Source organism: Symphalangus syndactylus, chromosome 11 (genome assembly GCF_028878055.3).
Source record: "Symphalangus syndactylus isolate Jambi chromosome 11, NHGRI_mSymSyn1-v2.1_pri, whole genome shotgun sequence".
Classification (NCBI taxonomy): domain Eukaryota; kingdom Metazoa; phylum Chordata; class Mammalia; order Primates; family Hylobatidae; genus Symphalangus; species Symphalangus syndactylus.
This window is the reverse complement of record NC_072433.2, coordinates 126687662-126709434: the sequence shown is the minus strand read 5'-3', so window position 1 is coordinate 126709434 and position 21773 is coordinate 126687662. Positions and strand designations below refer to the sequence as shown.

The window sequence follows — 21773 nt, the reverse complement described above, 5'->3', positions numbered from 1 at the left end:
AGCCAGTCCCAAAAGGTTAATACCTCATCATCCCATTTATATAACATTTTTGAAATGACACCATGTTATGGTGGTTGCCAAGGGTTAGGGATGGGAGGTGAGGAGGGCGGGAGCTAGGTTTGGTGATAAAAAAAGTGACATGAGGGATCCTCGTGCTGACATGCTATTTGGCTATCTTGCCTGTGATGGTGGATGCAGTCTAGAATTTGTCTAGAACTATACACACATACACACAAATGAGTACAAGTAAAACTGGGAAATCTAAATAAGACTGGTGGATAATATCAATATCCTGGTTGTGATATTGTACTATATCATTCTGCAAAATGTTACAAATGGGGGGAAACTGGGTAAAGTCTGCATGAGCTCTTTCTGTATAATTTTTCAACACTGCATGTGCATGTACAATTATCTCAATAAAAACTTCAACTAGGGAAAAAAAAAGGCTTGGCTGGGCATGGTGGCTCACGCCTGTAATCCCAGCACTTTGGGAGGTTGAGGCGGCAGATCACCTAAGGTCAGGAGTTCAAGAGCAGCCTGGCCGACATGGTGAAACCTCATCTTTACTAAAAAAAAAAAAAAGCAAAGATTACCGGGCATGGTGGCACGTGTTTGTAGTCCCAGCTACTGGGGAGGCTGAGGCAGGAGAATAGCTTGAACCCGGGAGACGGAGGTTGCAGTGAGCCGAGATTGCACCTCTGTACTCCAGCCTGGGTGACAGAGTTAGACTCTGTCTCAAAAAAGAAAAGAAAAAAAAGAAAGAGAAAAGAAAAAAAAAAGACTGGGCAAGGTGGGTCTTGCCTGTAATCTTAGCACTTTGACAGGCCAAGGCGGGAGGATCACTTGAGCCCAGGAGTTCGAGACCAGCCTGGGCAACGTGGCGAAACTCTGTCTCTACAAAAAATACAAAACTTAGCTGGGTGTAGTGGCGCATGGCTGTAGTCCCCACTACTTGGGAGGCTGAGGTGGGAGGGTCACTTAAGCCTGGGAGGTTGAGGCTACAGTGAGCCAAGATTGCACCACTGCATTCTAGCCGGGGTGACAGAGCGAGACCCTGTCTGAAAAAAATAAAAATAAAAATAAAAGAAAGAAAAGACAAAACCTAACTCCCTGGCCTCATGGAGCCTACATTTTGGTAGAGGCTAAGTATGGCTTCATGGTGGGTGCAGGGCAAAAGCTAAGACCATCCTGAAGGGAGCCACCCCTCTGGGGGATTCCATGCGGTGCCACTAGAGGGTCCTTCCCATGCTCCAGACACGTCATGGAATCTCCATTGGTGACTGAATGAAATCCAGATTCAGGAGAGGAAGTAAGTGCAGAATAAGGCTCTGAAGCCCAGCTCCCCCGGTCCCATGACCTGGGAATTATCCAGCCTGCCTTTGTTTCTTTAAACCATGCATCAGGCACCCACTTGACTGTAGACTCAGATGCCTATGGGGCTCCCGGTAGTGGTGTAGCATCCCACTTGTCTTGTTCCCAACTTTCTCCATCCCCATCGCTACCTGGCTCAGGGGCCTTCAACCCCCTTCCACGCTGCCCCAAATGCCTGGTTTATCTCGGCAGCACGTACAAGCTTGGAGAAACTCCTTTTGTTTACGCACATGGGCACGGCCCACCCCTCTAGTTCTCAGCAGCAGGGAAGAACTCCTCATGCCAGCCCAGGCCCTGGGACTCAATCCTGGGTTTGAGCCACTCGGCTGTGGCTAGTCAGGTCAATGTCCAGTACCTGTTAATCCCCTCCTGCAAAGAGGAGTCCCACAGCAATCTGTTAGTCCCATCGATTGTACAATGAGGCATCGTGCTGGCTGTGAACCATCAAGCTCTGCAACTATTTTATTGCCTTAGAAGACCTTCAGAGGGAGAAGCCATGTAAAAATAAAGTCTGAGCAGACTTTAAAGTTTTTATTATTTTATATTACGCCATGACTTGCATGGAATGACCACAAAGTGGCATGCCTTCCTGGTCATGAAACTTAACTCATCAGGCCTGGCTAGAAAGTGAGAACTCCCAGATACACAATTTAGTCCACTAGAAAGACGGGAGGGAGCAAAGGAAAGAGAGAGAGAGGAAGGCACAATGATAAATAATTATCTGCCTCCTCTCTAATAGGTTAGTGGCTCATTCTAAAAATGATGATAACGTCATTGAATACAATTTCTGATTCATGGTCAAGGTCTTCATGTTAAAGGAAAGGAGCTTTCTTAGAAGGACTGGATCTAATCAATACATATTTGATTTTCAAATATTTGACTTTCAAACAAAATGTTTACGGCCAAAATAAAACGAAAGAAATGATACTGAGAAGCTCTCTTGCCATGCCCTTGTCAAAGCACCCACAGAAAGAATAAGTGCAAAAGGTAACGAAGGCCCTCCCCTCCATCCAAAGAAACGTATCCATGGAGTTCTGACAGCCGAGCTCCCCTCCCCTACCCAAACCTCAACACCATCAGGTCGGAGGAGCCCCGTGGCAGTCGGAAGCCCTGTCCCGCTGTTCCTCAGAAGCGGCCTGCTTTTTTGTGTCCCAGTCCATGTCTGTAATGAATAATCCATGGAGATCCATGTGCATATCGACATCAACAGAGGCACGGGCCAATTCCGTAAAGCTTTTGGCATCCAGAATGAGCAGAAAAGGCAGCTTTTGGGGATCAGTTGAGACAATGGCTGATAAGATTACTCCTTTGGGGAAACAGGAAAAAACACTTCGTGAAAGTGCAGCCTTCAGTCGGAGGGATCAATTTCTCAGCATGTCTCTCTGCCCTCTTTAAACATATGTATCTAACCAAAACAGGAGGGAAGTGAATTTGAGACACTGTAACAGAAGGGAAAGGCCCGGGAACTAGGAATCAGAAAACCTGGTTCTAGGCTGGGCGCGGTGGCTCACGCCTGTAATCCCGCCACTTTGGGAGCAGAGGTGGGCGGATCACTTCAGGTCAGGAGTTTGAGTCTAGCCTGGCCAACATGGTGAAACCCCGTCTCTACTAAAAACACAAAAATTAGCTGGGTGTGGTGGTGGGTGCTTGTAATCTCAGCTACTCAGTAGACTGAAACCGGAGAATTACTTGAACCTGGGAGTGGAGGTTGCGGTGAGCCAAGATCGCACCATTGCATTCCAGCCTGGGTGACAGAGTGAAACACGGTCTCAAAAACAAACAAACAAACAAACAAACCAGAAAACCTGGTTCTAGCCTTGGCTGGGCCAGTCCCTTCACCTCTCGGAGCCTCAGTCTCTTCATCTGTAGAGATGGGATAATCTCACCTACACTCCACAGGCTTGCCGAGAGTATCTCCTGCATGATGGATTTTGAAAGCACTCTGTAAATTATTGCAGGCATCGAAGAATGGCATTGGGTTTTTTGTTTGTTTGTTTTGCTTTTTTGAGACAGGGTCTTACTCTGTTGCCCAGGCTAGAGTGCAGTGGTGTGATCACAGCTCACTGCAATCTCGATCTCTTGGGCTCAAGCTATCCTCCCACCTCAGCCCTCCAAGTGGCTGGGACTACAGGCACATGACACCACGTCTGGCTAATTTTTGTATTTTTTTGTCAGATGGCGTCTCCCTATATTGCCCATGCTGGTCTTCAACTCCTGGGCTCAAGCGATCTGCCCACCTTGACCTCCCAAGTGCTGGGATTACAGGCATGAACCACACCACACCTGGCTTGAAGAATGGCATTTCAATGGGCCCAATTCATCTCTTGCACATGTAGCAGTGCTAGTAAACTCATCCTTTCCCTCTGTAAAATGGAAATACTCTCAATACTCACTCTCAAGGCATAGAGAGTTAAACGAAATAATGCATATCAACTTCCTGCAAATACTCTCAATGCCTCCAGAGGGTCCCAGGTGGAAGAGCAGTTAAGCATCGCTGAAGTCAGATTGGCCTGGATTTAAATCTTACCTCTGAATGTAAGGGGTGTGTGACCTTGGGCAACAAGGTCACTCTCTGAACATCCCATTGGTAAAATGAAGACAACAATACTCCCTCCTCACAGAGAATGTAAAGGAAGTGTCCACCCCACTGAGTGGGAGAACAACCTGAGCAGGAGGAAAGGCCTGTGGTCCCCTGCCTCGGAGATGACAGTGACACAGCATTGCTGGCCTGGCGTGCCATGCCATGATCAGTAGGAAGACAAGGTCCAGGCCACTCCCTTGTCACCTGAGGGAAGAAGCTGGCAGGCTCAAGTGGGGCAGCCTGCCCTCCTTGCAGGTGTGGCAGCCCCATTGCTGGCGTGGCCAAGTGGCATCCCCACCTATGATTCTAGTTACCCTCCTTAGCCTCCTCAGGGCTGTGGGCATTTCTGAAGCATTTCTGAGAATGAAAGAGGGAAAGGATCATTCATTCAAGTGGAAACCTAGAAAATAGAGGTGGGCCACAAATACACATTTCCAGGGGCTCCGTGAAACATTTACATGCTTATACATTGTTAAAAATTTGGATCCAGGATCCAGGCCAGGTGCAGTGGCTCACACTTGTAATCCCAGAACTTTGGGAGGCCAAGATGGGAGGATCGCTTGAGTCCAGGAATTTGAGACCAGCCTGGGAAACATAGCGAGACCCTTTCTGTACAAAAAATAAAAAGAATGAGCTAGGCATGGTGGTGTGCCCCTGTAGCTCCAGCTACTTGGTGAGCTGAGGAAGGAGGATCACTTGAGCCCAGGAGTTTGAGGCTGCAGTGAGCTATGATCATGCCACTACACTCCAGCCTGGGCAAAAGAGCAAGACTCTATTTCTTAAAAACATTTGTTTTGGATCCAGCCACTGCAATCAATTTTAAAACCAAGATTCTGCATTCTGAGAGACTTTAGTGTTACTGAGTGGAAAGGAGATGGACTTTGTGCAGTAAAAAACTTAAACTTGTCTAAAAAGGGGGCTGGCTTCTGTCCTCAGCTTCTGGGAGGTCACCTCTATACCCTTGGAATGTCTTGCTTGATACAAGTATCTTTGTGTATCTGGGGGCCTTGGGCCACACCAGGCAGTCTACCCTTACGGTGGGATTTATGGTGGGGCCTTGGGCCACGTGGTATGAGCTTGATCTCCAGGAGGACTGAAGACTAAATAAAGGTCAGACACACAGGCGGTCAACCATGTTTACATGACCGAGTCCCAAGAAAAACTCTCCATACTGAGTCTCAGGGGAGCTTCCTGGCTGGCAACAATATTCCGTGAGCATTGTCACACATCATTGTCAGGAGACGTCAGTGCTATCTGTGACTCTACTGGGACAGTGCAGCTGGAAACTCCTGCCTGGTCCCTGCTGGGCTCTGTCTTGTGCACCTCTTCCCTTTGCTAATTTTAGTCTGTATCTTTTCACTGCCGCAAACCAGAACTGTGAGGATAAGCACTTGCAGTGAGGTTGGTGATTCTAATGAATGATTGAAGCTGAAGGCTGTCTTGGGGACCCTCAAACTTTACAATTGGTATCAGAAGTAAAGGTGGTCTTGGGGACTCCCTCACCCTTTAGCTTTGACTCAAACAGATGTAGACTTCAAAGCACCAATCCACCCACTTTATGACCTGGGTGGGGGGTCAGCTGCCCCCAGATGGTGTCTCTGTTGGAGGGGGATCTGCAGCATCGTGCAGCAACTAGATTTGGCTTCTTAGAGTCTTACCGTCATCCTCATCCTTGGCACCTGGCGCGGGCACAAACAGGGGTTCCGCTGGCCAGCAGTTGTCCTCTTTCCATTTTAAGGATGACTTTGTGAGAATGTCATATTTTATTATCTGTACATCCGACGAGGAAAAACACAGAAATGACTGGTATGAGAGAATACTATTCCCTGCAAATAGGAGGGCATGAAGATCCACGCAGAGGAGATGAAGCCCATCGGATGGAGACTTTTGACATAATCTCCCAATAACAGCTACCTCTGCTGAGCACAGCCAAGAAAGGACAGGAGCTAACTCTCCTCCCCAAGTTTTTTTTGCTTTTGTTTTTGTTTTTTGTTTTTTGTTTTTTAGATGGAGTTTCGCTCTTGTTGCCCAGGCTGGAGTGCGATGGCGTGATCTTGGCTCACTGCAACCTCTGCCACCTGGGTTCAAGTGATTCTCCTGCCTCAGCCTCCCGAGTACCTGGAATTACAGGTGCATGCCACCATGCCCGGCTAATTTTTTGTAGTTTTAGTAGAGACGGGGTTTCACCATAGCCAGATTGGTCTTGAACTCCTGACCCCAGGTGATCTGCCCGCCTCAGCCTCCCAGAATGCTAGGATTACAGGTGTGAGCCACTGTGCCCGGCCTCCTCCCCCAGTTTTAAACATGGGTCCTCTGGCCACCAAGTAGCTGATACTGCAAAAGGAATTATTTTAAAAGTTAAAATATTTTAAAATTTATTATTATTTTTTAATATGGAGGCAGGGTCTTGCTATTGTTGACCAAGCTGGTCTTGAACTCCTGGTCTCAAGCAATCCTCAGCCTCCCAAAGTGCTAGGATTACAGGCATGAGGCACCACACCCCGCCTAAAAGTTAAAATATCGAATATATCTTGTATTTGAAATTGCACTGCAATTTTATGAGTTAAATAAATGAATACATTCAATGCAAACATTTAAATTATAATATAACCCCTTTGTTGCTTTAAGGGTGCAATTCCCTGAATCTCTCTTAATCTCCCAATAGGCCTATTTCCCTCTGGGGTTTGGGATTAGTGGAGAGTGGCTTGGGGTTTGGAGGGGTGGAGCCTTAATTTTTGGCTGTGTACATTTCTGCTCTGTTTGCATTAAAAAAAAAAAGATTTTCCATTTTATTATGAAAAATGAAGACGTTAAAAAGAAGTGATACCTGCACAGCACTTAGCACAGTGCCCAGCACACAGTAAGTGTTTGACACATGGTAGCTTAAGAAGCAAACTGGGCCAGGCATGGTGGCTCACGGCTGTAATCCAGCACTTTTGGTGGCTGAGGCAGGAGGATCCCCTGAACCTAGGAGTTCAAGACAGGCATGGACAACACAATGAGACTCTGTCTCTTTCTGTATATTTTTTTAAATAAAAAGGAAAAAACAAAACAAAACAGAAAAAGAAGCAAAATAAATCCTCTAAGTTTCAGCTACACCCTCTCTGCTGGAGAGGGTGAGTTCCTTAGGTCAGGGATTGGGAATCCCCCTGCTGACTTCCTTACCCTCAGTGCCTACCACATTGTAGCCCATAGTTGGTGCTCATTAAATATGTATTGAATAAAGAAATCAGTGAATAAACTCCAGCCATAACCTCTTACCGGAACCTTAGCACATTAGCTGCCACTCCGTCTCCCAGCTGTCCATCCTTACTTCAAATTTATTTCATGCTACACTTACCTCCCTCTGACCTCCTCTTTTCTAATCAGTGTCTCAGAACCTTAGAATTCAGCTTTGCATATAGACACAATCACGGTAGGAAAAGCCTGTGAATACACAGAGACCAGTACCTTGGTTGGGATTGGACTCCATTGAACTCCTGCAGCAAAGACATATCGGTATTTCTTTCCATTGTGAGCATAATTGACCCGTGGAAGCTCTAAGCCTACAAGAAAATGAGAAGGTGGATGAAGCCCCCATCACTGGGGCTGGGAGCCTCTACCCTTCTTGTCAGACTGGGTAGCCTTTCCTCAGAATCTGTTTCCACACCAAGATCCTTGGGCTTGATTTAGAGCCTGGATTGGATCAAAGGTGGTCAAAGGCACGGGAGGGAGCCTCTGGTAATTGAATTACCCCAGCTCTATTAGAGAGTCCAGGAGCAAGGTACCGCAGACCTAGGTTTTAAGTGTATAAACACCTTTAATTATCCAACATAGAAATCAAAGAGAATTGCATGATTGAAATCAGAGGCTACTGCAATTTCTTAAAGCTTTTTTCAAAAAAGTGCTGATGTGTATATATGTGTGCATGCACGTGCACATGTGTGATGAGAAATGGGAAGCTGGCTGGGCGCAGTGGCTCATGCCTGTAACCCCAGCACTTTGGGAGGCCGAGGCGGGCAGATCACTTGAGTTCAGGAGTTTGAGACCAGCCTGGCCAACATGGCAAAACCCTCTCTCTACTAAAAATACAAAGAAAATTAGCCAGGCGTGGTGGCGCACGCCTGTATTTCCAGCTACTTGGGAGGCTGAGGCAGGAGACTCACTTGAACCCGGGAGGCAGAGGTTGCAGTAAGCCGAGATTGTGCCACTGCACTCCAGCCTGGGCCACAGAGTGAGACTCTGTCTCAGAAAAAAAAAAAAAAAAAAGAAAGAAAAAGGAAAAAAAAAGAAACAGGAAGCTGTGCCAGGCATGGTGGCTCATGCCTGTAATCCCAGCACTTTGGGAAGCTGAGATGGGAGGATCGCTTGAGGCCAGGAGTTTGAGACCAACCTGCTCAACATGGCAAGAACCCCATCCCTAAAATTAAAAACTAAAAAATAAAACAGAATGGGAAGCTGTGGGAAAGGGTGTCAATGGAGAACAGTTAATTAAATCTGGTGAATTCTATAATAACATTATGGAAAAACAACGTTTACAAATGATTTTAATAACATGGGCAAGTGTCCGTACCATAAGGTTAAGTGTAAAATGCTGGTTATAGAAGTACTGTATCTCCGCTAGGTTACAAATGAATAGAAAAAATTTGAAGCATTGCTGGGGTTGTAACTGCCTTACAGTTTACATTTTCTGTGATAGAATCTAAGTTTCTCATTATGTGAAATTTTCATCATGCTTATTATTTTTACATAATCAAAGATCTTATTTTTTCTCTGTAAATGTGTGTGTGTGTGTGTGTATATATATATATATATATATATGTAGTTTGTTTGTTGTTGTTTTGAGATGGAGTCTCACTCTGTCGCCTGGGCTGGAGTGCAGTGGCACAATCTCAGCTCACTGCAACCAACATCTCCCGGGTTCAAGCGATTCTCCTGCCTCAGCCTCCCGGGTAGCTAGGACTACAGGTGCATGCCACCATATCCGGCTAATTTATTTTATTTTTTTGTAGTTTTAGTAGAGACAGGGTTTCACCGTGTTAGTCAGGATGGTCTCGATCTCCTGACCTCGTGATCCGCCCACCTCAGCCTCCCAAAGTGCTGGGATTACAGGTGTGAGCCACTGTGCTTGGCCATAAATGTGTATATATGTATATATGCCTACGGTATCAAATGGAATTTCTAAGTCTGAATACTGAAATGGATGTTTAACTCTTAGTAAATATTCTAGGTGGTTGCTGCCAACTGCTGGTGAAGATATAATGTCCAAGAAAAGAGGAAGCAGAGATCCATCCATGGATAAATGCTGATGAGGCTCAATGGGGCAGGAAGGGGAACGAAGTATTGAGATGGGAAGGAGATGTCCGATCGCACAAATGAGAAACCATGAAACTTCCAAGGGACAGGCCCAGATGAAGCTGAGGCGGAGGGAACACTCCCATACTAAAATAAGAAGAAGGTGCCTGCCCTTGACCTCAAAGTAGGCCTGAGACTTACAAGATGTTCCTGGGCCCCTCTCAGACCAGCGATTCTCCTGCCTCAGCCTCCCAAGTAGCTGGGACTACACGTGTGCACCACTACCCCCGGCTGATTTTTGTATTTTTTAAAAAATATAGATGGGGTTTTGCCATATTGTCCAGGCTGGTCTCAAACTCTTGACCTCAGATGCTCCACCCGTCTCAGCTTCCCAAAGTGCTGGGATTACAGGCATGAGTAATGCCTGTAATTGCCATTGCGCCTGGCCAGTAGTTACATGACGTTAAGGCTTGGCCTCCCAAAGTGCTGGGATTATAGGCGTGAACCACCACGCCTGGTCCTTAACAGCCATGTTCTTGAAGAATCTTCATGATGTGGGAAAATACTCAGATTACATTCATTAAGTGCAACAGGCAGCTTCGGAACATTCTAGATGATATGGAATGCATTTTGCAAAAGTGCAAATGCAGAGGCAATGGGCTTTGGGATAAGAGAAGGCTGGGCTCAGAACCTGGCTCTGCTGCCTGCCTTTTGGCAAGTTTTGAGATTGTCTGAGCCTGCTTCTTAGGACTGTTCTAATATTGCTGCCGTTGGCTGGACTCTCCCTATAGGCCATACCCCACACTAAGCCCTTGATGTGCATGAACAAATCTAATGTCAACAATAACAGAATGACACTGGCGGGATGAAATGAGAGCAGTCTGAGAACTCGCCGGAAGGGACCTGGCCTATATCACACAATCCATGCATGATGGGAGGATTGGATGGGTATCCCAAAGTGCTGTCACAGGTGCAGGGATTATGGATGGCTTCTTTAGTGTTACACTTCTTCGTGTGGACAATATTGCAACAATAAACAAGCATGGTCTTCTTAGGAAAAAAAAAGGTGATGTGGTAGGTGAGCAGGGATGGGGGTTGATGCCTTCAGACCTGGCATCATCTACTGATTCATTTCTAAAGACTCCAAGGGAATGACTTGCCTCACAGAACCAGTTACGGGATGCATGGGATGCCTTTTACAGAAGTGGATTCTTAGGTCAAATCCAAGGGTCATCCTAAAAGAGTCCCCAAGTCTATGTGCTTCCAGATGCCCAAACCTCCTGGCACGGGGCAGCTGATGGAACAAGGCTCTCAGTCTTTTTTGTTTGTTTTTGGATTTTTTTGGGGGGGGGCGGGAGCGAAGTCTCTGTTGCCCAGGCTGGAGTGCAGTGGCGCAATCTCAGCTCACTGCTCTGCCTTCAGGGTTCAAGCAATTCTCCTGCCTCAGCCTCCTGAGTAGCTGGGATTATAGATTACAGGCGTGCACCACCACGCCGGCTAATTTCTGTATTTTCAGTAGAGATGTGTTTTCACCATGTTGGCCAGGCTGGTCTCAAACTCCTGGCCTCAAGTGATCTGCCCACCTTGGCCTCCCAAAGTGCTGGGATTACAGGTGTGAGCCACCATGCCCAGCTAATGTGCTCAGTTTAAATGCACACCGTGCCACTCTCTAGCTGAGTCTCCTTGTACAAGTCCATTCATTCTGCACTTTGGCGTGTGGAACACAGACCTCTCTATGCCAACCTTTGTGTCATGTGCTGCTGATACGCTGTGACCACAGCAACACAATCCTTGCCTCATGGGCTTATATTCTGGGGCAGAGGTTCTCCATCATGGCAATCGTCCCCCTATGGAAGGCTGGCAATATCTGGAGACATATTTGGCTGCTCCAGTTCAGGACGGGGGTCTTCCTGTTCCAGTGGGTAGAGGCCAGGGATGTTGCTAAACACCTTACAATTCCCTGGACAGCACCTACTGCAAAGAACGACCCAGCCCCAGATGGCGATGGTGCCCAGATTGAGGAGCCCTGCTCCATGGGTGCGACTCCTGTTCTAGAGGGTCTGCGTTCTGTGTGTATCTCAAGGTCTCTCAGGCCTAGTTTTTGTCTCTATATTATGGGGCTGATAACACCTATTTTTGCAGGATATTGTGGACGTTGAGAGGTAGAAATGGAAATGTATTGTGCCTGTTCAGTAAGAACGTGTTCAGTAAGGGACAGCATTTGCAGAAGTCATCTGGCCCAACAACCACCCACTGCCTTCCTATTTTTATTTTCATTTATTTGAGACAGTGTCTTGCTCTGTTGCCCAGGCTGGAGTACAGTAGCACAGTCTCGGCTTACTGCAATCTCCGCCTCCTGCGCACAAGTGATTCTCATGCCTCAGCCTCCCGAGTAGCTGGGACCACAGGCATGCGCCACCACACCCAGCTAATTTTTGTATTTTTAGTAGAGATGGGGTTTCGCCACGTTGCTCAGGCTGGTCTTGAACTCTTGGCCTCAAGTGATCTGCCTGCCTCAGCTTCCCAAAGTGCTGAGGCTACAGGTGTGAGCCACTGTGCCTGGCCTCACCCATTGCCTTCCTAGGAAGCATCTGAAGATAGAGGAAAGAGAAATGTCCCCAGATGCTTTTCATCGGGGCATCCCAAGAGCCTTTCCTTTTTGGCCCTTGTCCATGCACGGGAGGGAATTATTATGTAAAGAGGCCTCTGGGGTCCCCATGAAAATCTGCCCCTTTCCTAAACTCAGGACAAGAGGACGCATTTTACCTTCACAAAGAAATTCCGGCTGGCAGTAGACTTGGCCATCTTCTTCCTTCAGGGCAGTGGCTGTTGTAGATGTCACTTTGATTAAATTTGAGCCCACTTCTGCATTCTGAAAAAATTCAGTTTTCAAAAAATAAAATAAAAATGTGTAATCCAGAGCAAATATTTGCTTTAGTGTATATATTTTTAAAAATGCTTGAATACATGTCATCTTGGTTTAGCCTCACATTAATCATAGGAAGCAGCTCGTTTCCTGTTTTTATTCTTAGTCTCAGTTTAAAAAATGAGGATTGGCCATTTAAGTTGACTCATCCAAGGTCACATACCTGATAGGTGATAGGACTCTTTTCTCTTACTCTGAGCCTGCCTTATCCCTCACAGGGAAAATTAATGTGCTTCTAAGAGTAAGTTCTCACTTTTAAAGTACTAGATGATTCACCTATAAAAAGCTGCATCAGCCATTAAAAGGATGCTTCCAAAGAGTTTACGACAACATGGGAAATGCTTATCACATAACACTGAGTAAAAGCACCATCAGGACAAATCGCATACGCAGTCTGAGCTCAACCACATTAAAAAAGTTACACTGAGAAGAGACAGAGAAATCTACTAAATGTGTGTGTGTGTGTGTGTGTGTATGTGTGTGTGTATAATTTTTTTTTTTTTTTTTTGAGATGGAGTCGCACTCTGTTGCCCAGACTGGAGTCTGGAGTGCAGTGGTGTGATCTTGGCTTACCACAACCTCTGCCTCCCAGGTTCAATCGATTCTCCTGCCTCAGCATCCTGAGTAGCTGGGATTACAGGTGCCTTCCACCATGCCTGGCTAATTTTTATATTTTTAGTGGAGACGGGGTTTCATCATGTTGGCCAGGGTGGTCTTGAACTCCTGACCTCAAGTGATCCTCCCGCCTCGGCCTCCCAAAATGCTGGGATTACAGGCGTGAGCCACCACACCCAGCCTGAAATATACCAAATATTAAAAATACAACAGATGATGGGATTATGGGGGACTTTAATTTCTTTTTTGTATGCCTGTGTTTTCAGTATTTTCTTCTAGGAAAAGTTATGACTGCAGAAATGAAAACAAACATGCAATAAAAATTATTCGGTGGAAAAACAGCCTTCAAGGACATTTCTTGGTCTCAATTTACAGTCAGATTTTGCTGTGTTCAGTATCTTACTGTCATCATTATAAGCAAGGAGAGGGATTTAGCATGATTAAATATTTATCGAGCATCTACTACTCCCTGTTTCCCTCATGTACTAACCATGGGGCCTTGAGCAAGTCACCTGGCCTCTCTATAGTTCAGTTTCCTTATGTGTATATTAAAAGAATATGCATCTTTGAGTTATTGTGCAGATTAAATGACATCATCTGCACAAATGATTCACAAGAACGCCTGCTTAACAGTAAGTGCTAGATAAATGTCAGCTGCTTCTGTTGATGACATTGTTGTTGTTATATTATTATTACAATTATTGCCATACTACTACTACTACTATCACTTATTATTATTATATTGCTGCCACCACTACTGGAAGTGAGTACGGGTTAGGCTCTGGAAGATATTGAGGAACAAGACGACGGAAGATTATTGTTATGGCTGACTTCTCATTTAAACTTTTCTCTACCTTCTACATTTTCTAAGATGCCTTCTATTTTATTTTGGGACAGGGTCTTGCTCTGTCACCCAGGATGGAGTACAGTAGTGTGATGACAGCTCACTGTAGCCTTAAACTCCCAGGCTTAAGTGATCCTTCCACCTCAGCCTCCTGAGTAGCTGGGGGACTATGGGCATGCATCACCATCCTTGGTTAATTTTTGTATTTTTTGTAGAGACAGGGTCTCACTATGTTGCCCAGCTTGGTCTCGAACTCCTGGGCTCAAGTCATCCTCCTCTCTTGACCTCCCAAAGTTCTGAGATTACAGGCATGAGCCAGTACACCTGGCTCAAAGTGGCTTTTATAATTAAAACCAACCTATTTCAGGGATAGCAGCATCTTTATTGGAGAGCATGAAAAGTTTACTGCAACTTAGCAGCTGAACCGCAAGGGTCCTCAGAAATTTAATTCAGTCTCGATTTGTAGAAGAAGTAACTGAGGCCTAGAGAAGGCAAGGGACTGTTCCAAAGTCACATGGAGAGAAGCAGACCCTGTGCCTGGGGCCTTTGCATTGATTCTTTGGCCCAGAAGCAAGAGCATTGCCGGTAGAGGGCGAAGGCAGTGCAAAGGCCCTGAGGCTGGTTCTTCCCCAAACCCTGAGGTCTCAGAAGAAACACCCCTTCCCCAGCAACTCCAATGGAATCTGTAGTGTCTCCAAGGCACTGGCCCTGAACTGTAATTATCTCCTTTACGAAGCTCTTTTCCTTCTTTTAGCTTGTCTGCCCCATGAAGCCAGGGACCAGATTGTGCTCAGTGCCTGGCACCTAGTGCCCAGGAAGTAACTGCTGAATTAATGAGTGAATGCACAACTCAGTAAGCTTTTCTTTGGGCTGTCAAGCGGCAAGACGTGCTTTGCCAGGTGGCTGTAAGAACCAAATGAGAGGAAATGCAGAGACAAAGGAGCCCAGCATCTGGCACATCGGTGGTGTCTTAGAAACATTTAACTGAGCGCAGGTTCTCATGCCTGTAATCCCAGCACTTTGGGAGGCCGAGGTGGGTGGATCACCTGAGGTCAGGAGTTCGAGACCAGCCTGGCTAACATGGTGAAACCCCATCTCTACTAAAAATGTAAAAATTAGCCCAGCATGGTGGCATACGCCTGTAGTCCCAGCTACTCGGGAGACTGAGGCAGGCGAATTGCTTGAACCTGAGAGGCGGAGGTTGCAGTGAGCCGAGATAGCGTCACTGCACTCCAGCCTGGGCGACAGAGGGAGACTCCGTCTCAAAAAAAATAAAATAAAATAAACAGAAACATTCAATGCCTCCACCTCCATGGCTCTGCAAGCTGGTGGGAGGCCCTTCCTGGTACCTTCCTGAGCATGTGACAGCAACAGGCCTCTGGGCACATTCCAGCCTTGATTCTTAGGGAGTTGGTCTGCACAGACTTCTTATAACTCCAGCCCCAAACTGGTCGGACTGGTTGAGGAATAAACTGTGAATTTTTCCACACACAGCAATAACAAACATGACTCGGCTGCTTTCGGTGGCCAGCATGCTCAGTTTTAGGAAGACATCGCTTTCCAGCCAGAATTCAGCACCATCTTGCAAGCTTGCATTGAAATCCCTACACTTTAGGGAACTCCCATGAGAAGAAGTCATCACCGTCATCCCCTAGAATGCTGCGTGCCACATGAAACTCAACGCTGTGCTTTTCCGCGCAGAGTCGAGCAGACCTCTTTTCCTCAGAGCTAGCTTCCTCGTCTGTGTAAAATCGGGCTGGTGATTCGTAGCTTTTAGAGTGGTGCTGGGTATAAGTGAGGTGGCTTCCACCTGCATCCGAGTATTATGTTAGGATTAAATTAAATAATGGTCGTGAAAACCAGGCTGGTCCAGGGCCAGACACATCGTGCAGCCAGACGGGCATACATTCCAGTTCCAGCTCAAATCCCAGGGATGATTCTAAAAAGTTGGGCAAGTTACTTTCTCATCTGTAGACATGGAGGATCATAAATAACTTAGAACATTGTGATGCAGATTAGCAAAGCACTTAACAGCCCCTAAAATTCACAGAAGCCAGGAGGAGAGGACAAGTGGAGGCCCACCAACCTTCTGTCTAAATACATCAAGCAAATTAAGTCCAGCACCATCTCTCTCCCTGCCTTGACACACAGCCCTTCATGGTGGCGTGGAACTGGCTGTCCCAAACGGCAATCGCTAGCCATATGTTGAGATTTAAATTTAATTTTATTTTACTTTTTTTTTTTTTTTGAGACTGAGTCTCGCTCTGTCATCCAGGCAGAGTACAGTGGCACTATCTCGGCTCACTGCAACCTCCGCCTCCCGGGTTCAAGCAATTCCCCTGCCTCAGCTTCCTGAGTAGCTGAGATTACAGGCATGAGCCACCATGCGTGGCTAATTTTTGTATTTTTAGTAGAGACAGGGTTTGTCACGTTGGCCAAGCTGGTCTTGAACTCCTGACCTCAAGTGATCTGCCTAGCTCGGCCTCCCAAAGTGCTGAGATTACAAGCGTGAGCCACTGTTCCTGGCCTTAAATTTAATTTTAAAATAAACTTAAGTAAAATTAAAAATTCAATTCCTTAGCTGCGCCAGCCACATTTCAAGTGTACAATAACAACTCGTGGTTAGTAGCTACTGTGTTGGACAGACAGAATGTTCCAGCAATGCACTGTGCTGGTCTGAAAGGATGACTGCGAATTGAGAACCCAGGACTCCTTAGAGTTCTGAGCTGGAATAAGGCAGTCGCTGATCCTTGGCTCCTTCCTGCCTCATCCCAGGCTCCGTCCCTAACTGCGTGGACACCCGAGCCAGCACAACCAAGGCAACAGCCAGCCCTGGCCACCTCGTGGGCCTGTGGCAGGAACAGCAGAGTGGCAGTCTGCCCTTAGGAAGACGGGTATTGGAAGCAAGGCTGGGCCCTTCGGGGGCTTCTGGGATCCCAGGTGTCCAGCACATGGTTGGGGTGGGGGTGGAGGCACCCCTCTGGGTAGGCAGAATGCCTCGGCCCTGTGAACTCACCCTGTGGAGTAGGGGTCCTGGTGGAGAAAGAAAGGCCGGACCACAGTCCTCCAAAGTGCCAAACCCAGAGCAGGGGCCCCTCTTGCCGGGGTTTAAGAGCAGAAAAGGCATTAAACAGAGCCTGGCACCTAGCAGGTCATCCATGAATGGTGCTTCCCTTATTTGAGGGTCTGCATTTGTGCATTTGGAGACAGAAACCAAACCCACTGATCCAATCGTCAAAGCCACCCCTTCCAGGTCCAAAGTGCTTCCTCCTGTGAATGCCCCTTAGGCGTCAGTGCACACGAACCTAGGGCCTCACACAGCACCCCGCAGGACCAGGGCAGGGCCAAGGTCCAGATCACCCGCCCCTGCTCACACCCCTCCCAGCCACTCCCCACCACTGCCGAGCCCTGCCTCAGGCACCCCCGCACCGCCCAGCATAAACAGGCCCACGGTGCCCAGAGGCCCTGACGGCCCCACCTTCCTTTGACCCCAGCTGGCCCCAAAGCAAGAGAATCTGGGACATTCAGGACCTCCTGGCCTTTTAAATAGAATTTCCTATTGCCTATTCTATGTAGGAAGAACTTTTCACTTGGGACGGGTTCCAAAGGCTAAAGGTAGATGCTGCGCCCTTTTAGAGACCTTGCTTCCCATTTTTCATGTATTCATCATTCATTCATTCATTTCAAATATTTAAGAGCACCCTCTGAGTGCAGCGGATGAACTGCTGATGAGACAGACTCCTTGTCCTCCCAGAACTTAGGCTTGAACAGGAAGAGAGAAATGAACAAGTTACTTACGCTTGAGATAAATGTTGACGAAGAGCTACAAGGCACCCTTACAGGATATGGACTCAGCTGCCGGGTCATACTGCTGAGCCCTGACCTTGGAGGTTCTCTCCAAGGCTGCATGGCAGAATCACTGGGGGTTTCTGAGACCACACCCGGGCCTGGGCTTCCCTGGTCTGGGCTGAAGCCAAGGCCCAGACATGGGGGTCTCAGGGCTCTCCAGGGGATCCCAATGTGCAGCCAGCCAGGGGGAGCAGGAGTGTCAGCCCAGGAGGACAGAGTTGCAGGCAGAGGGGACAGCCATGTCCTGCAAAGGCCTCAGGCCCAGAGGGCATCTGAGTAAGGGCAGCATCTTCCTGAAGTCGCTTCTCCAGTAAACCTCTGGATGGGATGGAGCCAGAGCCACTGGATCAGGGCATGTCAGGCTATGTCCACCTGCCTGACTTTCTGATTTCAATATGCAGGCGGAGCCAGTGAAAGCGCAGTAAGAAGGCATATTTAAGGGACAATTAGTAGCAATTAAAAAGCGTGGCCGGAGCTACCCATCCCAGGGCTTGCTTTCCTTTGCTAGTTTCAAAGCAACAGATGGTTCACACGACAGCTTTCTTTTTTTTTTTTTGAGATGGAGCCTCACTCTGTTGCCCATGCTGGAGTGCAGTGGCGGGATCAGGCTGGAGGGTAGTGGCGGGATCTCAGCTCACTGCAGCCTCCACCTCCCGGGTTCAAGCAATTTTCCTGCCTCAGCCTCCCGAGTAGCTAAGATTACAGGCAGGGGCCACCACGCCAGGCTAATTTTTACATTTTTAGCAGAGACAGGGTTTCACCTTGTTGGCCAGGCTGGTGTTGAACCCCTGACCTCAGGTGATCACCTGCTTGGGCCTCCCAAAGTGTTGGGATTACAGGCGTGAGCCACTGTGCCTGAAGACATGATAGCTTTTAAAGATACACAAGCTAGGGGGCTGGGCACAGGGGCTCACGTCTGTAATCCCAGCACTTTGGGAGGCCGAGGCGAGCAGATCACGAGGTCAGGAGATTGAGACCATCTTGGCTAACACGGTGAAACCCCGTCTCTACTAAAAATACAAAAAAAATTAGCCAGGTGTAGTGGCGGGCGCCTGTAGTCCCAGCTACTAGGGAGGCTGAGGCAGCAGAATGGCGTGAACCCGCGAGGCGGAGCTTGCAGTGAGCCGAGATCATGCCACTGCACTCCAGCCTGGGTGACAGAGCGAGACTCCATTTCAAAAAAAAAAAAGATACACAAGCTAACATTCTTAGCTTGGTTCCAAGGAAGCAAAGCATTCTCGAGCATAACAAAAGGTTATAAAATCTTGTAAGGTGTGGCAGTGAGAGGGAGCATGTTCCTCTCTGTCTACCATCCCTAGGCTGAGGTCAGCCTTGAGACTTACTACCTTTGTGCCTTGTTACCCCTTAGTACTTCCTGGAACCAGGAGACAGTCTGAGGGGCTGCACTGCGGTGCTTCTGGAGCAAGGGGTGCAGGGGCCCGGGGCTCATGTGCTGATTTCATGGGTCATGGCTGTTCATCCAATAGCCCTGAATCACATGGGGCAGAAAATCAATGCCTTTTTCTCTTCCAGTCATTCTGACTAGGTCAAGGAGAGTCTCAGTGAGGTGCCACGATGTCTTTAATACCTAATACTTTTAAAACTTTGCTTTTTCACAGAGACATCAGGTCTTGGCAAGCCACAGCCCTCTGGCTGGAGCTCAAGACCTCTGCTTTATTTCCACTATTTTATTTGCATGCTTGTCTTCTCTGTGCAGCAAGCATTGCCAGCTTTCTACTGGGTAGTGATGTGTTTCCTTTGAAATGAGTTAAGTAGAGAGTGAATTGATGGAAATGAAAAAAATACGGATTTTTAAATGTTAAGTAGAGGTGATATAAAATATGACAAAAACCATGGCAGAGATACACAAACGGCCATGGGTGGGAAAATGCTGGAGAGATGGGAGAGGATCCCAGCTCTGGAGTCAGACAAACCTCGGTTCAAACGCCAGCTCCCCTGCCCGCTGGCTGGGAGGGTGGCTGAATTCCTGCACTGAGAAACTGGGTGGTAAGGGTGGGAGAAGGCTCCCTGGATACTGTAGGACCATCTGCCAGGCCTGCAGAGCGCCCAGCGTGGCCCATCTGAGGCTCTTTCCTAGGAGTTAGGGCTACTGGGGAGAATAGCAGAGTTCCTACTCCTTCGTAGTTAGAAACAGGGGTTTAGGGCCGGCCACGGTGGCTCATGCCTGTAATCCCAGCATTTTGGAAGTCCGAGTTGGGTGGATAACTTGAGGTCAGGAGTTCAAGACCAGCCTGGCCAACACGGTGAAACCCCATCTCTACTAAAAATACAAACAAACGAACAAAAAAATTACCTGGGTGTGCTGGCACATGCCTGTAATCCCAGCTTCCTGGGAAACGGAGACAAGAGAATCGCTTGAACCCAGGAGTCAGAGATTTCAGTAAGCTGAGATTAAACCCCTGCACTCCAGCCTGGGTGACAGAGCAAGACTCCATCCCCCCTCCAAAAAAATGAGGGTTTAGAGACAGACTGGGACAGGTTCCGGTCTTGGCTCTGCCACTCTGGGCTGTGACCTTGCCCACATTTCTTAACTTCTCTGAGCCTCAGTTTGTCCATCTGTAAAATGAGGCTTCTACAGGGACGTTGCCCACAGGTTGTTTTGATCATTAAGTAAGGTAAGAAAAACAAAATGCTTAGCAAAGTACCTGGCACATAACGTGCATTTAGTCAATGTAAGCCATCAACATTTAATTGAATTGAATTTGCTTTCATTTAAATTAATTAAGTCATGAAGTCAGGGAGTTGTGGAGCCAGAAGCCTTTGTAAGTCTCCCTAAGTCAAGCCCAGATCCTGGGCCACATCACCCTAATTGGGTATAACGTCTGGCCTGGTGGTCATTCTTAGTGCAAGAACGGAGCTTTTCAACATCAGAGAATTGTGTAAGCAAATGGTGATGAATCCCTGCCATGAACGATTAGGCAAATGTTTAAAATGATGTTTCAAAGAATATTTAATGTCATGGAGAGATGTTTAGATACATAAATAGGTAGAAAAGCAGTCTGGGCTGGGCGTGGTGCCTCACGCCTGTAATCCCAGCACTTTGGGAGGCCGAGGCGGGCGGATCATGAGGTCAGGAGATTGAGACCATCCTGGGTAACACGGTGAAACCCCGTCTCTACTAAAAAATACAAAAAAAATTAGCCAAGCATGGTGGCGGGTGCCTGTAGTGCCAGCTACTCGGGAGGCTGAGGCAGGAGAATTGCTTGAACCCGGAAGTTGGAGCTTGCAGTGAGCCGAGACTGCACCACTGCACTCCAGCCTGGGCGACAGAGCGAGACTCCATCTCAAAAAAAAGAAAAGAGAAAAGAAAAGAAAAGAAAAGCAGTCTGTAAGATAGTATGTATCTCTTCAGCCATAAAAAGAAATGAAGTACTGGCCGGGTGCGGTGGCTCACACCTGTAATCCCAGCACTTTGGGAGACGGGGGCGGGCAGATTGCCTGAGTTCAGGAGTTCGAGACCGGCCTGGGCAACATGGCGAAACTTCACCTCTACTAAAAATACAAAAACTTAGGCATGGTGATGGGCACCTATAATCCCAGCTACTCGGGAGGCTGAGGCACAAGAATTGCTTGAACCTCAGAGGCAGAGGTTGCAATGAGCCGAGAATACACCACTGCACTCCAGTCTGGGCGGCAGAGCGAGACTGTCTCAAAACAAAGAAAAAAGCAAAAACCAACAACAACAACAAAAAGAAATGAAGCACTTATACAGACTACAACACAGATGAGCCTTGACAACATTGTGCTATGTGAAAGGAGCCGGACACAAAAGACCACGTATTGTAAGACTCCATTTACACGTGATGTCTAGAAAGGGCGAGTCCGCAGAGACAGAGGGCAGATGACAGGTTGCCTGGGGCAGGGAGGGGAGGACTAGGAGGTGATGGCTGAGGGGTGTGGGGTGTGTTTTGCAGGTGATGAAAATGTTCTAAAATTTATCGTGGTGGTGGATGCACAACTGTGAAAACATACCAAAACTGTCGATCACTTTAAATGGGCAAATTAGGCCGGGCGCGGTGGCTCACGCCTGTAATCTCAGCTCTTTGGGAGGCCAAGGTGGGTGGATCAGGTCAGGAGTTCGAGAACAGCCTGAGCAACATGGTGAAACCCCGTCTTTTCTAAAAATACAAAAATTAGCTGGCCGTGATGGCAAGCGCCTGTAATCCCAGCTACTTGGGAGGCTGAGGCAGGAGAATCGCTTGAACCCCAAAGGTGGAGGTTGCAGTTAGCTTAGATCATGGCACTGCACTCCAGCCTGGGTAACAGAGCAAGACTCTATCTCAAAAAAAAAA

General features: G+C 47.5%; 1 protein-coding gene across 1 annotated transcript in view; it reads right to left on the bottom strand.

The window, feature by feature from the left end:
• Positions 1 to 1887: 1887 nt before the first annotated feature.
• BCO1 (beta-carotene oxygenase 1) overlaps positions 1888 to 21773 on the bottom strand; it is a 52723-nt gene continuing 32837 nt past the window's right edge. Inside the window, exons 8-11 of the mRNA XM_055299687.2 lie at positions 11993 to 12098; positions 7403 to 7497; positions 5611 to 5722; positions 1888 to 2677 (exon numbers count right to left, since the gene is read on the bottom strand). Coding sequence (XP_055155662.1) covers positions 2448 to 2677; positions 5611 to 5722; positions 7403 to 7497; positions 11993 to 12098 — 543 coding nt within the window. The 3' untranslated portion in view covers positions 1888 to 2447. The remainder of the gene's footprint in view (positions 2678 to 5610; positions 5723 to 7402; positions 7498 to 11992; positions 12099 to 21773) is intronic.